At 42.9% G+C, this 17,911-nt stretch overlaps 1 protein-coding gene across 5 annotated transcripts in view; it reads right to left on the bottom strand.

The window, feature by feature from the left end:
* PID1 (phosphotyrosine interaction domain containing 1) overlaps positions 1 to 17,911 on the bottom strand; it is a 220,099-nt gene that overhangs the window by 111,476 nt on the left and 90,712 nt on the right. For all 5 annotated transcript variants that reach the window (XM_041767575.1, XM_041767579.1, XM_041767578.1 and 2 more), the window contains exon 2: positions 4,511 to 4,657. In XM_041767575.1, the coding sequence (XP_041623509.1) occupies positions 4,511 to 4,657 (147 nt within the window). The remainder of the gene's footprint in view (positions 1 to 4,510; positions 4,658 to 17,911) is intronic.

Raw genomic sequence — 17,911 nt, 5'->3', positions numbered from 1 at the left:
GACATTTCATGTTTCATTTCCTATGTATGTTTTACAAGGAATGTGACTTTTCATTATAGACTCTCTCTTTCTTCTAGAAAACCAAATAAGAGAGCCTGAGAACTATATTCAAGGTAAAATTATATGATACTTTTAGTACATTCTCCCCATGCTTTCTGGGTTTTGTGAGCAAAGACAAAATTCTAATCCAATTAAACTAGGAAAATTTGAGTCTCAGAACTTTAGGTAAGAGGATGCCTGAAATGCAATGCCCTTGGTTCTGGCCTATCAAAGATGCAGAAACTGAAGACTGCAGAAATAAAATGACTTGCTAAAATCACATGACACAACCAGTTTTAAGAGCTATCATAGGACACACACACAGGAGCCCCTTAGAGGTCATTGAGGGGGGTGGAATCTAGTGGGAAGAAGCAAAGGCTATGGAGACCCTGATGAAATTCAAAATATAGGCTTTGCCAGATGCTTGCTGGATACTCTGGTACAGGAAAGAACTTCTCTAGGTCCTCAAGTAACTCATCTGTGAAATGGCACCACAGATGGCACTTGAACCATGGGGTTGTTGTGAGGACCAAATGGTTCTACATCGCGAGAAGTGCACAGGAGAATGCTTAATGTGTTACTATCTTAATTACTATCATTATTTCTATATGATTCGTATTTTATTACTAATTATTTATCATCATCATTATCACCATTTCATCAAGGCTTTGTGAACTCTGGCAAGTATGCCCGGAAGTGAGTCAATCCAACCAAGAACAGTGCCCCAGGGAAGATACAGTGGCATCCACAGGTGCTGTCAGGAGGGCACACATCTGATGCACCAGTTACCCAGCCCAGTTCTTTCTTGGATGTCAGCCTCCTGGTCAGCTGGAGCAAACCCATTCTAACCCTACAATGGCCAGCGAGCTCAATCCTCCATGTCCCACCCCATGTCCCATCTCCCCGGGGTGTGAATCCACTTCCATCACTTAGGTCACTCACGTGGCTCTTCCCACACCCCACACTTGAGCATTGGTCCTCAAGCTCCAGGCAGTGCCCAGGCCTCACAGTCATGAAAACTGCATGGTCGATTTTTAAGTGCAGGTTCTTTTCTGCCTGCTAAGCTGAGCACCTGCATCAAAATCTCTGAAAGAAGGTCCAGAAACCTGCCCTTCAGGGCTTTCTCACACACACACACACACACACACACACACACACACAGTTTGAGCAGCACTGGAGATTTACTGATTCAGGCACTGCTCTATACCTTCCACTTGGCTATAAACCACATGACCCATGACATCTACTTTGATGCCTTCCTCCACAATTCCATGCACTGTAGGTTTTCAGTGATTATTCATTAAATAAATGTTTGCTAACAAGTCAGAGCCACCTCGGATTCCGTGGTGCCAGGCAGGAGAAGCCAGGTATGACCAACCATTGCTGCTGCTGCTGCTCCTATTGCTGCAAAATCAGAACATAGCATCAGATGCTCTGAAAACCTCCAACAAGAGTAGGGGCAGGCACGTCCTAATGGTATGCAGTGGGGTTTGCAGTTAAATAACTCCACTCCAGGGAGGAAAAAAAAAAAAAAAGTGGCAGCAGTAGAGGAAAACACACAAAGACCCAGCTGCCCACAACATGAATAGCCTGGCAGGGCAATCCCATCAGGACCCACGGAGAATACAGATCAGAGGGAAATGCAAAATCTGAGATGAGCCAGGGCCTCGATGGTGCTAACCATAATCCATTTTCAACTCCCTTTTCCTTTGCTTCCTCCTGCCTCTCTCCCTCCCCAAAGCCACAGTTATGCAAGCACAACTTGAGAGCTGTTTAGGCAAAAAGAACTAGCACTGTGTGCAGATGGAGGGTCCTGTCCGCTGGCCCCGCAGCTGGGCCTGGCTACATTGTGCTCATTATTCCTGGCAGGAGGGAGGCCGAGAGAGAGCTCCTCCTTCTGCAGCTGGCATTTTGTGAGCGAAGTTACTCCGTAAGAATCAGAGAGGAAACACTGCATTTTGTTCCTGTGGATGATGGAGTTGGGGGGGAGGCAGGAGGATGGGGAGGTCAGGACATTCTGAACAGAAATTTCAAGGCTCAAACATGTAACTTTTTGGTTGTTTTTCTATGGGAGGAATGTGACCTCTGAGCAAAAACCCGGTATTATCACTGAGAATTAAAGAATGGAACTCTCCCAGGGTGTCCAAATGTTAACTGATAAAGTGCATAATCGTATACAATCTGAAGAATGATACTTTGGGGGGTTTTCTTCCTTCAAACGGAATCGTAAAGCTAGAGTTGGCCCAGATCCCTGATTGCAGATCATGATGATGTACACCTGGAATCTCATCTTCAGGATTTCCAGGGAAAGCGAGTTCATAAACTTTATAGCCTCGTGGAATGTGTTTTTGACCCCGAATGCCAAAGTTCTACTCTGTGTCCAGGTGAAATCGCGGATGATCTCCCTTTGTCTCACTGGCCCCACGGACTGATGCGAGGGCCACCTCACTCTCCTCTGTGTGCTCTTCTGAATTCCTTCTATTTTTTTTCCCAACATCTTTTTAGAAGCAAAACAAATGAGCACAGCCTAAGGCAATACACTGAAAAATACTCCATGAATCTCGAACCCTCTGCTCCTTTTCAGGAAAATGATAGTTTTTAATCTCCTAGCAAATATTTCTCTCTAGCAAATCTGTTTCTCTCTCTCTCTCTGACACACACACACACACACACACACACACACACACTTCGTATCTTGACTGATTGCTAGGTCTTTTATTCTTTTCCCCTCCCATTTAAACATACTCTGGAGACTTTATCAAACAAAACTCTCCTCCTTTTACTTGTCCCTACTGACTTCATCTTGCTTTTGAGGGACCATGTTCCCCAGTAAGAACAAAATTCAAAATGACTCTAGGAAATCTCTAAAGTCTATAGAACACAATGTGATCTCGTATCACTTTCAAATTTAATGAGTATTTTCCCAATTCCTTTGTATCATCCATTCACCAAAAAAGCATTGCCTACACTGGGACCTCACACCACTTCTTTGGATCCACTATCTCCAGCTGAAGCAGAGTCTCTGGCAACTGCTCTTTGGAAGCTGAAAGTTCACCTTAGCATAGTTACCACATAAAATCACCCTTTTTTTTTTAAAATGTTGTCCTATGACTCACTTGCCTAAATCTGATGGTTCCCCGTAGTAATTAGAACAAATCTAAACTCCCTGCCTCCATGATGACAAGGCTCATTCTCTACCCAGACCCCTGCCTGACCACACCATAGGACACAACTTTCTTGACTTCCCAGTTCTCCTGCCCCTTCTTCTCTATTACAAAGATGGTAGACCATCTCCGCCTCTGAGAATTAGCACTCCCTGTCCCTTTGGCCTGAAACATTCTTCCCCAAGTTCTCCCAGACTGGCTTTCTCAACAGCCAATGCTTGTTTACCTGTACTTTCTCCTCCCTCCTCCCCCACTAGAAGTTAGACCCTATAAAGATGTTGGGGGCTGTTGCTCCCACTGTCCCCGGTGCTGGGCAGATGGTGAGCACCCAGTGGGTATTTGTGGGATGAGTGAATATGTATGGAGTGCTGTGTACACAGCCCTCACTCAAGATTTCTGTAGGCTCCAATCTGACCATAGCTGTGCAAGAACTGGGGAGGTGATGGAAAATTCTGGCAAGAGAGATCAATGGGCCTTGACTCCCTTAAGCTAGAAAAGCAATAAGGAAAGGAGTGTGTCCACAAGGTTATAATAGAAACCTGCAAACATACATTTTATTTTTTATCTTCACTACTCAATTTTCTGCCCCTTAAATTAATCTTTTATTCCTCAAAACAAATTGTTGATGACAAAGTATGCATAAACATATTTTCTTTGTTACCTCTGAACAGGTCGCTATATTCATCAACTTATGTAAAAAAGAATATCATGTGAGAAAGAACCCAAAAAAGCTTACCAAAATTATACATTTCATTTCTAGGGTTTTTTTTTTAATGTCAGCATTACAGTTTACACAAGTGAAAAAAATGGTTTTTAATGGATTCTGAGGCATGAATATTAGTATAAATTCTGAGAGCTGAAATAGAAAAATTCTGAGAGCTGAAGCCAAACAAAAATGCAAAATAACCCCCAAAGGAGAAGTACACTGTTGAGAAACTTGTTTTTTATTTCCTTAAGATGTGTTTTATTCAGGGTGCAAACACAAAGGGAGGAAGTATCGCTAAGGACAGAACTTTTCTTATGAAGCCCTAAATCCACAGGGCTACAGCAAATATAGGGAGAATACGATTTTATTCATACACACTAAAAGTCATGTCTTTAGTGTATACCTGGAAACAATGAAGAGTGGTAGATCACTAAAAAGACAGCAGGGTATGGATTCACCCAACTATCACTTAATGGCCCTTATTAGTCATTTTACATTTTCATTCCTTTAAAAAGTAACCACCGGGAAACAAGTGTCCTAAGGTGACACCTCCTTTTGTTTGTCCCACCCAGAGGGCCCCAGCGGGCCACGTGCCACGTACCTTGCAGCCACTGTGAGTCCTGGTCTTCATCAGGGGTGTAGTGGTGCACAGCTCGATGGCCTCGGGCTCATGGAAGATGACTGCTGGGAGGGGTTCCTTTTTCAGTGTTAGGACATTCAATTTAGACTTCAGCATGGTCTGAAAGTGCTGAAAAGCAAGACAGATCAATCAATCAACCAACCAACCAACCATAGTTAACTTTTTCTGGCACTGAACGTGGCACAATGGTAGATCAAACCCAGTATCAAAATCTTTGCTTTATTATTTCTCTTTCACTAAGGGAAGTCAAGAGATACTTAGTGAAATGTAGGGAAAAATACTGTCAGGATACCGCTAATTTAACACTGTGGGAAACGGCCAACCCCCACGCAGAGACCACGGAAACATGGGCCAGCAGTAGAATCACCTAGGATCATGCTCTGAGAAGTTCTTTCAAAATGATACATAAAGATAGAGCCCTAGAGATTTAACCCCATGCCCATTTCAGCTAAATAAGTGAAGATGTTCAGAAGAAAATGTTATCGGAGATACCTGGGGGCACTGTCTAGAAATAACAGAGGAGGACAAGACCCAGTAAAAACACGAGACTCCTACTCTCTGCCTTCCCCAGGTGTGCCATACACTGGCTATAGGACCTTAGGAAATTCACAGCTTCTCAACAGGCCATTTCATCTTCTGGTCCGGGTAAATATCTATTCCATACGCAGCTCCTGTTGGCACTGGTTTTAAAATATGCCCAGAATCCAACTGCATTTAATCACTACTATGTATACCCCCAGACCAGGCCAGGCCCCATCTTTGTTTGGTCTGCAGTAGCAATGGTCTGACCACTTCCAACCTCGCCCCAACACAGGTATTACCACAGTACAGCCAGGGGGCAGCCTTCTAAAATTGAATCATGGCATGTCACCCCTTTGCTAAGACTCCCCCAAGCCTCTCCTTCTTCTCATAGAAAAATTCCAAGTCCTTTTCCTGGCCTTGGAGTCCATGCACATTTCAGGGACTTCTGCTTCTCTAACCTCATCTCCCACCCCTCTGCTCACTTGGATCCTGCCAAAAGTGGCTTCTTTATTCTTCTGAGAATAAGGCAAAGGCTCATGTGCCTTGGAATCTCTGAACATGTTACTCCTGCCCTCGTATCTGCATGCCTGGTTTCCTTATCTTCTTGAAGGCCTTGATCAAATGTCACTTTATGAGACCGTCCTTCTTTATCATCATTACATAAAATAATATGTGTGTGTGCACATATACACAGATGGCTTCATGGGCATGCAACCTGTGCCATCACAACAGGGGCCCATGCTCAGGAGAGCTCCATGCTTGCTTTAACTGTCTTGAGTCAATGTCACAATCTTGAAATCCTTCATAACTTCATCTTTGAGTCTGCATTTCGTAAGCTAAGTCCAAGGAGACAGTAGAGTACACGCATGAGTAGAGGAGATACACACAGTATGGGCGTCCCCTGATGCCTAGGAATTCAACGAGATGCAAAGTGAGTACAAGGTAAGCATGTTAAGCCTATGGCTCAGTAAGCAGTGCACTGGCAGCCCCGAGAGGCCAGGCTTTAGAAGTAGAACTTGCTTCAAATGTAGAAAGAGGTCAGATGTATTCTAACAAACATGAGTGATCAAAGAACCCTAGCATATCCCTTTTATTTGTCTGACTTTCCTGTAGTAGGCAAGCGCTCACACTGAAAACGACAACAGAGAAGGAATGGGACAGGCAGGGCCACCACAGCTCCTCCTCCTCCTCCTCCTCCTCCTCCTCCTCCTCCTCCTCCTGTCGGGGTCCTCACTAATCAGCAAACCAAAGGTAAAGTGTCAGGAGAATGTGAATGTATTAAAGATGAAAGAAAAACAGGCGGTTAGTTTTGTAGCATGTTTCCACTGTTCTGATAAGCACAAAATGCAGATGCACCCAGGAACTAGGAAATACAAATCGTGTGATTTCAATGATCCCACTCCTATATTTGTATTTAAAGTGGGCACCGCACAACATAATGATGAATGGCAGATTCGTGTCAATAATCTCAGTTTTGAATTTTTCTTTACTTAGAACACATGAGATAGCAAAAGCAACCAACCAACCAACCAAACAGCGAAGGAAAGAGACAGGCAAGGCAGCCAAAAAAACACCATGACTATCGCAGAAAGAGATCCATGAAAGAAAGGAAAAAGTTTAATGTTTCAGTACCTGTAGTGGCACTTTTTTCTGCTTTTTGAGTAGAGGATACTACATTTCCACTTTGCCCTGGGCCTCGCCAATTATGTAGCCAGCTCCACACACATATACACTCATCACTGTCTATTCCCTTCCTCCGCTTTATTATTCTCATCACTACTTATCACCACTCCAAAATTATGTATTTTGTTTATCTTATTTTCTGTCATCTTCTATTAGGATATAAATGCCGTAAGAGCAGAAACTGTCTTATTCAAAGAAGAATTCCAAGGGCTGGGAGGCCTAGGTGGCTCAGTGGTTGAGCCTTTGGCTCAGGGTGTGATCCCGGGGTCCAAGATCAACTCCTGCATCGGGCTCCCCACAGGGGAGCTTCTCCCTCTGCCTGTGTCTCTGCCAATCTCTCTCTCTCTCTCTCTCATGAATGAATAAATAAAATCTTAAAAACAACACAAAACAAAAGAATCCCAAGGCCCTAAAACAGTTTCACGGGTCCACATAGAATCTACTAGAACTCCCAATTGGCCACCCTGATGGCCACTTTTATGTGCCAACTTGCGTAGACTACTACACTGTTAGTCAAACACTAACCCAGGTGTTGCTGGGAAGATAGTTGGGAGGAGGTATGGTTAAAGTCCATATTATTTGAATTGCAGACACAGCCTAGATAATCTGAGTAGACTTGATTCAATCAATTGGAAGACTTTAACAGATAAGGTGAGGTGAGGCTTCCCCAAGGAGGAAGATGTTCTAGCTGTGGACAGCAGCTTCAGTCCCTGCCGAGAGTCCCAGCCTGCCCTCCCTGACAGCCTGCCCCAGCCATCTCAGACTTGCCTGGCCAGCCTCCACAACAACTGCATAAGCCCGTTCCTTGAATAAATCTTGATGCGTATCTCCTACTAGTTTCATCTCTTTGATTTAACCCTAATCCTGCCACCTTCTAGGATGCAAAGTTGCTGGGCCTGGTATTTCTTCAAATGGGAGAGACATGCCCTTGTATTTCCCAGTGAGCGTGGATTTGCATTTTTAAAAACCATAAGGGTGAGTTTTCATACTATTCTGGAAGCTTCTTTATTCTTAATCGATTCTAGTCCAACATGTGGGGGTACAAAAGTGTCTGAGAGGAGCACCACAGACCTAAGAGTGGAGGCAAAGCTGTTTGCCACTGTGGGACTGCAACTGAGCCCACACGATGAAGAGGGTCCAGGGGAGGGTGGCTCAGAAGAGGAGGTAGTGAGCAGGTGGGGACGCTGTCCCCCATCTGCCACTTTGCTGGAGCTCTATGAGAAGTACATGAAACCCCGGCTCGACTCAGCCTGACTTGTGCCACACAATAAGTTCCTAAAGATGGCACCAGAAGTGACTCTACTCTCAAGAGGGCTGGACCACCACCCTGCTGCCCAGAAGCTCTGGAACTGTCTTCCCTGTCCCCACTGTGGGACCAAATATCGCGGCTACTGGTTCAGTCGCTGAGCACAGAGAGAGCCTGGAACAGACCAGGTTGGCACACACATTTTTAAAACCCAAAACTTGGGACAGGAAGATAATGGACTTCAAATGCCAACTTCAACAGGTACTGTGTAAGCGGAGCTACCAGACTCTCCAGAGCCTTGGCATCTCCCACCAGGCCGGCGTGTGCCACACATCAGCTCAGTGGCTCACGGTGCACACCTTCCCTGAACACCTGCACCCAGCCAGACACGGTGGCGGGCACAGCTGGAACAGAAACCCAGTGTCAGCCTCTGCCTGAAAGGCTTTCTCAGAGTAGCTGGAGACTGGTAAACCAGATGACAACCGCAAATCTGGGTAAGTTCAGCGGAGAGTTGAAGAGAGAGGCCAAGGCAGTATCTAAACGTGAAATTAAGAAATCATTCCATTTTTTAAAGAAGTGTGTGTGTGTTTTTAATGGCTTTGTCCTTTTTGCCCACAATGAAAGGATGAGGGTAAGCAGGGAAATACGCTATGAATTATCTGATGAGTCACTTCGTCTACAATAATACATCTTTTTTATAGAAAATTAACATATTTATGTAACTCGGAGTCGCTCTCGTAAATCTTCCAAGTGGTAGAGGTGTGATTGTGTTAGCTGTTTGTGATAAGAACACTCCTGTGCCCCCTCTGAGGACATTTCCCCACTGCTATCTAGCTGCTTTGTGGGGCGGGGATGTCCCTGTCCCCTAGCCCTCAGAAAGAATAAGGATAAAGAGTACTGCATGTCCCTGGCCAAAGGCATTGGCTGAATGGACTCTTCTAGAAGACTGATATACAAGGTTGCCAGGCCAGGGTTGATGTGAGCACAGAGCTGCTGCTGCCCTGTGCACCTGCCAAGGTCAGTCTGAGAATGAGGCCACACAGAGACGGAGGGCCAAGATATGGAGGGTCACAGACTTGACATTGCTGGGCCCTGGATCCAGCCGCATCCGACTCAGATCCATCCATGGACTTACAGAGAATATGAACCAATATATTCCCTGTTATGCTTCAGTGAGCTTGGGTTAGGTGTCTGATCCCTGCAACGAAAAGAGTCTCGCCGACACAAATTACTTTTCGATGAACAGAAAAATTGAGACCATAAAGTGAAGCCACTAACAAAACTTTAAAAGGACTTCATAAATGTTAAACTGCAGAAGCAAACAGCAACATTATAGTAAAAAAATGAAAGAAAGAAAGAAAGAAAGAAAGAAAGAAAGAAAGAAAGAAAGAAAGAAAGAAAGAAAGAAAGACAGCGATCTTGCACTTTGTTTCCTGAACAGGCTGAGCCTTAATGATAAATCACCAATAATAATCTAAAGGAGCTATTACAATCCTCAGGTTATTCACATCTACAATAAAGGCCTCTGAGCTACTGAGAAAATGAGACAAATTCCAAGTCTCAAGAGATAGCCAAAGAGCGCACTCACAATGACACCAATTCAGGTGGCAAGCTCTCTTGCTGGGTAGCAAAGACAGAGATGGGACAACCAGCTCTATCAGAATTGTGTGGCCTTGTACTTCCCGGGTCTTCCCGGCTTTCCCATCTGTCAAGCGTAAAGTCCTACGTTAGGCCATGTCAAAAATGGTATTGCGTGTTCTTTGCGCGGGGAGAAAAGTGTGACAAAGACAATGCAACTTAACATAATCCAGGAGCATTTTGAAAAGGCAACAAAAGAGGAATCGAATAGAGGAGTTTGGAAAAGCGACTGCTCCCAAATGAAAGATGCACAGAGTTCCATAAAGCAAATGCGTTATTCATTCTTAAAGGAGGGAAGTGAATAGTGTTGTAGAAAATTAGGGCACTGCCCCGGACAAATTAAACAAAGCTCAGCTTTCTGCATTTGGTGCTTTATGTGCAATCCTAAAATAGAACCTCTAAATCAAGCCCCATTATGCGGATGGGGTAATCGCCATGCCCTGTATAATTTTACAGTTGGCGCTTCCTACTCCTATTCAGACATTAATCTCTGACAGTTTAGCAGGCAAGGATTTACATATTTTACCAATTCAAATCGGGTGTATCTCACCTTTGTATTGACTCTGTATCCAAAATATAAAGCATCTTTTGAAGGCAAATCCTGCTTCCTCTCTTTCTAAGATAGTTGGAACACTATCCTCACTCAAATTAAAGAAAAGGCATTAAGGTTTTAATCCCTGGTTCATCCTTGCATTGTGAAGACAGGCTAAAATGGTCAGTTTTAACTTGCAAATTACTGATTCAGTAATGCCCCTAATCAAGCTTCAGAAATATTGCAAATGTTCTCCTTAAGAGAACCACAAGGAACAAGTGGGTGAACCAAATAAATGGAAAACTTCAGTACCGCAAACAAATGTTAATTTGTACCAGCGTGCAAAAATCAGTAGCGCTTTTACAGTCTGTTCATAGCCACACTGAAGTTTATTACTTGGGGGGTACGTAAGAATTAGTTAAACTTAGTTGTGGTTTCCTTACATTTTATAGCACTTATTTTTAAAAAAGGTAGATTCAAGCCCCCAACATGAGAAAAGAAACCACTGCAATACACCACCATGACTCTCAAGACGATCTCACTTATCATTTTTAATGTAAATTCTTAGATTTGTTTTTTTTATATATTTATTCCGGCATTTTCTTTACAAAACAACACAAAAGCAAGAAAAATATTTTCCTGTTACATAAACAGCAAATGAATTGTTATATGATTCACAGTAACTACATGAATGAATGAAAGAAAATTTGACTTAAATTCAATTTTCACTTAACTACGTTTTAATGCAAAAGACTTTTTCATTTTTGTCCTTTATAAAGTAAAACAGGGTTGGAAAATCTCCCCCCAAGTCCAGCAAGCATATACAAAATCTCACTCTTTTCACTTCGAGGATTAATATTTATAATGCAGTTTACGTTGATGGGGTATTTCCAGAAAAGAAAGACCTACAGCAGTCTGGCATTTCCCTTCTTGCTGCAAAGTGTCCTAGTAACTGCCTTATTGAAAAAAGTTCCAACTTAATTTTAAAGGCCTACCTCCAGACACTCCTAAATTTAAAAGGCTCTCTATATCTGTTAAAGTGATAGCTATTATTACATCAACTGAAAATACTCATGTTCACACACCCATATTTATTCAAGCAGTTTTAATTATGGAAGCATTTCTTTTGAACATCACAGATTCTCTCAAGAGATTATGTGGGAGAGGCACAAAAATAGCTCAATGCCCACAGAGCATGCAGAAAGCCCCCAAGGCTCCTTAAGAGCTCACTGGGGAGTAGGAAGATTTCAGTGCACATACACATGAGTACAAAGGTCAGAAAAGGTGCATTAAAAGTATGGTATTGTAAGCATCTGGCAGTACATGTGACATGGTTTAATATCGTCTGAAGGCAGTTAAGTTAAAGGTCTATGCTGCAAACTGTAAAGCAATGACTAAAACCAACAAACCAAAAAGTTACGTGCACTAATAGAAAAAAAAATAGGATCGTAAAAAAGAAGGCAGAAAGAGAGGGAAAAGGTAACAACTATAAAAACCCAGATGAGACAAAGAGAAAATAAATCATGAAGTGATAGGTTTAAAATCTATAAAATTGATACCCCCTAATAAAAAAGAAGGCACATTTGGTGAGATTTGATGAAGGAAGCCCAATTCTATGTTGCCTATAAGAAATTCACTTAAAACATAAAGAAGCAAACATTACTGATAGGCCACAAGGGAAAAATAGACATAAACTACAAATACGGTTGGAAATTTCAATCCCGTGCTCTCCAAAATCGATGGAATACATAAACAAAAAAGCAGCAAGGATCTCTAAACTTTGAAGACCACCACAACCAGCCTGACAAAATTGACATTTATAGACCACTGCATCCAAAAACAACAGAATTCAAGAGTACAGAATACACACTTCACCAAAACAGACCAAATCCTGGGCCATAAAAAAAATGATTAAAAAAAAATAAAATAAAAAACACCTCAGTAAATTTAGGATTCAAATCCTACAAAGAAAAATCAACAGGAAAATCTCTGTAAAATATTCAAACACACGGAAGCTAACACAGTTCCAAATAACCCCTGTATCAAAGAATAAATCAAAAGACAAGGCGGAAAAAAAAAAAAAAAAAAAAAAAAGACAAGGCGGAAAGTACTTTGAACTGAATGGAAATGAAAACGTAACACAACAAAATTTCTGAGATGCCACTAAAACATATGTAAGGGGAATTCTATAGCACAAAATGCCAATATTAGAAAAGAAGAACTCTCTTCAATAAACTCAGCTTCAACCAAAAAAAAAAAAAAAAAAAAGGAAAACTATACAGAGTAAATGAAACCCAAAGTGAGTAGAAGAAACCAAATAATAAAGATCAGAGGAGAAAGTCAATGAAGTATAACACAAGAAATCAATAATCAATACGATGGCCTATCTGCAAGCTCACTCACTTTTCCTTTGTGTCTGCTGAGCCGACGGATGAGCTCATCAAAGATCCTCCTCATCTCTGTTACCTCTGTTGTTGTTTTCCTTCTTATTCTTGTTTTCCTTAGCACTTTCGTGTGATTCTTTCTTTGCTGAAATTCCCCATATGTTCAGGCCTGTTCTCTACTTTGTTCACAGGAGCCTTTAAATATTTATCAGTTATTTTAAATGCCATATCGGAGTCATCTCTGGGCCTGTTCTGTTAATGGCTTGATCTCCTCACTATGGATTGGTTTCCTCCTGACTTTCTGTGCCTCTCCTATTTTCCTACTGGATTCTGGATGGTGTGCAGTCGAGTCCAAGGGAAATAGCACTTAAACCTGAAACCGACCACATCCCTTCTGCTCGGGCAACAGTATGGTGCACCAAGTCAATCTTGTCTGCAATTGGTCTGGCTTGGGTTTTGTTGCTACACCACAGATTCTGGCTCCTCTAGAACTACTTTGTCTTTAGCGTGGGGTCTGCTTAGCTGGGAGGTGTGTCTCCATGTTCCTGTTCCTTCTTGCAGACCTCTCTGTACACCACCTGGGACTCAGAGTGTCTCCCTCCCCATTCATCCCCGGCCCCCATAGGTCAACTGCAATTGCTTGATATTAGGTGCCTTCAAGCCTGGGAGTGTATTGGGGTGGGGGAGCAAGGAAGGGTTCTTCCCTCTTTGTTCCACCTCAGCCTTGGGCAGGTCCTATGTCCTATGGTCTTAGAAGTCAGGCCTTGGAAGTGATTTTGCCTTTGTCCGCACCGTTCAGAGACTATGACTTGTGTTCCTTAGAAGAAAAGACTCCAGGTGCATGGCCTTGCCCATGGCAGCCATACTCAGCCTTAGACCAGCAAAGGAGGCTTGTTCTGGCCCCAGCCTCACTGTCAATAGTTCTCCTGAGTCCCAGTGGTGCTCTATTTAGAAAGGCTGATGAGTTATTGCAAATTCCCTGTGGGTAAAGAGTAACCAGGGGCTCTTCATGCCAGTACTATCCAACAATTGGCCTCTAAGATTAGTTAAGAATGTCAGCTGAATTTGTCTTACCCTCTTGCCTTGCCTTCCACCATTCTCCACTACAAGTGAGCCATAACTCATATGGTCTTTTTTATTTTTTATTTTTTTGGAGGCCTTGTTTTGTATGTATTTTGGACCAGTTGGATATACTATGACCTTGGCTCTTTGATGGGGTTCAAGGGTCTGATTTTGTAAATTAGCTGGATTTTTTGTTGTTGTTGTTGTTGTTAATAGGCTAAAAGGTGATGCTCTTCTTGCTGTCTTCATTGTAGGCAGAAGCCAGAATCAGATTTATATTTTCAATCAACCAAAACTAGGTGCCCTAAAGAATGCTTTGTATTTGGAAAAATACATATAAAATGTTATGAAATACATATCAGCATTATCCATAATTCCCTAAGGTCCTTTCCCCCCCAAACCCTGTTTCTTTCCCACCCAGATATTTATTTATGTGACCATGGATGCAGACTACCATCTGGGTGTGGTCAGCCTCCTCCCACCCTTCTCAGACACCTCCTCTTATATTTTGGCCTTGGGCTCCCTCATGAACAAATGCGGAAACATGAACCCTGAAGCCCTCTGTAGGATGAATTACAATCCAGAAATGCAGAATATTAATAGGAACAACCTTCCAGATGACCTAGATCAACTCCCTCATTTCACAGATGAAGCAACTGAAGCCCAGAAAAGTGAAGTAACTTATCCAATGTCCTCCCAAGCTCCAGGTGCTAAGACATCCAGGCCCAGAAGCCTAGAAGCCCAGCCCTATAATGACCATTTCAGTCCTCCACTAGCATGCCAATCTGGATCATTTATGCACTGTCTAGAGCTAAGGCTGCTGCTGTATCATCTTTTAAAACTGCATAATAGGCTTCATTTGTAATCAACAATATAAGGCATGGAATGAAATGAAAGGTTTTAGAATCAGAAAGTCCTAGGTTCAGTCATGAGTCTAAATAAATGACTCATACAAGAGGACCAGTAATTGATAAAAATGTGCGTGTGTGTGTGTGTGTGTGTGTGTGTGTGTGTGTGTGTGGTGGGGGTTCCACACCTCTCATCAAGTGCCAAAGGCACTTGACAAGGATTATCCCATTTACCTTCCAATAACATTCTGAATAAAGCAAGGCAGATTCACTCTAAGGCACTCTGATGTCAAGGCCCGGATTTTCTAAGATATCCTACAATACATCCCCCTTCCATTAAATACCTAGAGGAGGAACTGGAACATGTACACACAAACACACACACACAAACACACACGCACACATTATCTTTATTCTTTTCTCTCCCTATTTTCTGCCATTTAAATTTAGACAACCACTTCAAAATATCGGGAAGCATAGGGGCGCCTGCGTGGCTCAGCCAGTTAATTGTCTGACTCTTGATTTTGGCTCAGGTCATAATCTCAGGGTAGTGGGATCAAGCCTCATATCAGGCCCTGACCATGGAGTCTGCTTGAAATTCTCTCTCCCCCTCAGCCTCTTCCCCACCTACTCACACTCTCCCTCTTTCTAAAAAATTAAATTAAATTAAAAAATCTGGAAGCACACATATAAAAGCATTAACAGTACTGCTTCTTATTGTGGAATTGCATGTAATTTTTTTCTCTTCTTTCCTTTTGCTCATTTATATTTTCTATCATGCAAAAAGCCAACTCTGATTAATTTTCTGTAAATTTTAATGTAAGTTATTTGCAATTAAATAGTAGCTGAGGCACAGATGAGGGGGATGCCTAGCTATGTCCTTCCTGGATGCACACAGGTGCATGAGTGAAAGACAAGGCCACGTTTAAAAGCCAGACCAGGGCAGCCCCAGTGGCTCAGCAGTTTAGCACCGCCTTCGGCCCAGGGCCTGATCCTGGAGACCCGGGGTCGAGTCCCACGTCGGGCTCCCTGCATGGAGCCTGCTTCTCCCTCTGCCTGTGTCTCTACCTCTCTGTCTCTCTGTTTCTCATGAATAAATAAATAAAATCTTTAAAAAATAAATAAATAAAAATTAAAAAATAAAAACCAGACCAAAGCCAACTGCACAGCAAGAAACACCCCAAGTGCCTGTCTTCCTTCAAAGCAATAAATGAGGGCAGAGAGTAGAGAACAAAAACAAAACAGCATAAACACACTTTTAAAAGACTGAAGTCAGACAAAACAAGGTAAGATTTGGAAATCAAACCAAATGTTATGAGTGTAAGATTCCAAAGAGTGTTTCTCATATTTCCCCAAGGGACTTCATTTGGTCCCTGAGCAGAACCCCAGGGACACCTTTATGTTCCAATTTGATATACTTGCTTTATGGTATCAGTGAACCCTGTGCTCATGAGGACACAGCAGACACATGTTATGAACACACATATATTTACATCCACGCTCATTTGGTTTTATTTTCACTAGACAAAATTCCCCTGAAGGACTCTATTTTGGTGGATACACGACTGAACATTATCTTGGCAGGTTGGAAAGAAACTAAAAATAATTCTGTCCCCAGGCTTCAAGTGGTCAGGAAGGTACCGTGCCAGGGACTGGGGAAGCCAGAGTTTGCTTTCATCAGGGCTCAGTGGAGGGTACTATGGTGTCCAGAGAGGACAGGGGATTCATTGGCTATACGTGGTACCTTTAGAAGAGTTAAAAAAAGAGAAAGAGAGTTAAAAGTTGTCCATATCAAGGAAGACACCTCTTATATTCTGTTGGCATTCCTCTCAATTATGATCACATCTAGAAAGGCTTTCCCAAAACTCCCCACTTCCCAGCCCAGGTAAAAGGAACCTTTCTGCCTAACTGGACCATGGACAATAATCAGGATTTTCATGCCACCTTAACACCTGAATGTACTGCTTACCTACGGTATCTTTGGATCCTTTGTCCCTGCCTAAGTGCTTGACATGGAGCAGCTACTAAATACATGTGTAATGCATAAACAATTAATTAAATGAAGTAAAACAATATTTTTGGAATAAAAAGAAAAACGCAATGTCTTCAAACTAAACACATGCCTGAGTCACACTTCTCTCATCTTAGCTCATTCCCTTTCATTCCTTGATTCCATACCACTTCCCGCTACCATCGGCCAGACTGCTCCTCTCTGCAAATCACCTTGGCAATGAGCTCTGGTCTAGGTCCACAACCAGACAAATATCCAACCTCCCTAGCAGGAAGCTGGCAGCTCTCAGCCACTAGAACCATGACTAATGGCCCCACTTGGGTCCCCTGAAATCATGCAAATCCATTAAGCTTCCTCGGAGATGAAGGGATCTGTGCCAGCAGCCCCATAGGAAGCAACATGTGAAAGAGACAGGCCACCACACTACAAGAGCAGAAAAGGCTCTTTCCCACCCAACCCTGGTGTAGATGGCAAACCATTTCAATGAGGAAAATGACCCCCTCTAGAGTTACAGCCAAAAGGTCCAAACATCTGAAGAAGAGCCTCTGTCCTCCAAATGGTTTAGGACTGGAATGTCCTTCCTAAACCAAGGGACCCCACAGGCAAATGTCAACTGTTCATCAGTGTAGCATACATGGGAAAGCAAGCAAAGAGTAGGAAAAAGAAAGAGAGGAAGGAACAAGAAGATTTGGAAAAGTCTTTGTCAAAAAAATAGAAAAGAAAAAGAAAAGAAAGTACTACCTTCCCAGTGCTGTCATAACAAAGTACCAAAACCTGGTGGCTTGAAACCACAGAACTTGAAACCACAGTCTAATAGTTCTGGAGCCTTGAAGTCCAAAATCAAGGTGTCAGCAGGGCCACACTGTCTTTCACAGCTCTAGGGTAAAAATCCTTCCTTGCCTTCTCTACCTGCTAGTCCTGCTGCCAATCCATGGCCTTCCCTGGCATTCCTTGGCCTGTAGATGCATCACTTATAGATGCACATGGCTACCTTGTCTCTGTGTCCCACAGTAATGACCTCATTTTCACTCAGTTACCTCTGCAAAGACCCTATTTCTAATAAGCAAGGTCACATTCTGAGGGCCTGAGGGTTTAGGACTTTTTTTGGGGGGGTGGGTAGGGGTCACACAATTCAGCCCATGACAGAAAGGAAAGGTATACCCCACATAGATTCTCCAAGATCACAGGCTCATCCAAGCACAGCCATTTCGCTGGCCAGTCAATATTATTTGTTTTCATTGCACTTGAACCCAACATGTTAAATTCCTCAGGACGAGACACCCAAGTATGTGGGCAGGACCTGGCCTGGGCCTGTCTGAGCGCAGTGGACCTGAATCTGACCCTTGGCTATTAAGTCACAAAAATGCCAATGGTTCGAGAAGGAGCCCAGGCTACCACCAGGAACAGACCTGACTTATAGTCTCTTTGTTTTCTAA

The sequence above is a fragment of the Vulpes lagopus genome, chromosome 8, assembly GCF_018345385.1.
Source record: "Vulpes lagopus strain Blue_001 chromosome 8, ASM1834538v1, whole genome shotgun sequence".
Classification (NCBI taxonomy): Eukaryota; Metazoa; Chordata; class Mammalia; order Carnivora; family Canidae; genus Vulpes; species Vulpes lagopus.
The sequence above is the reverse complement of the archived record's forward strand: the minus strand, read 5'-3'. Positions and strand labels throughout refer to the sequence as shown.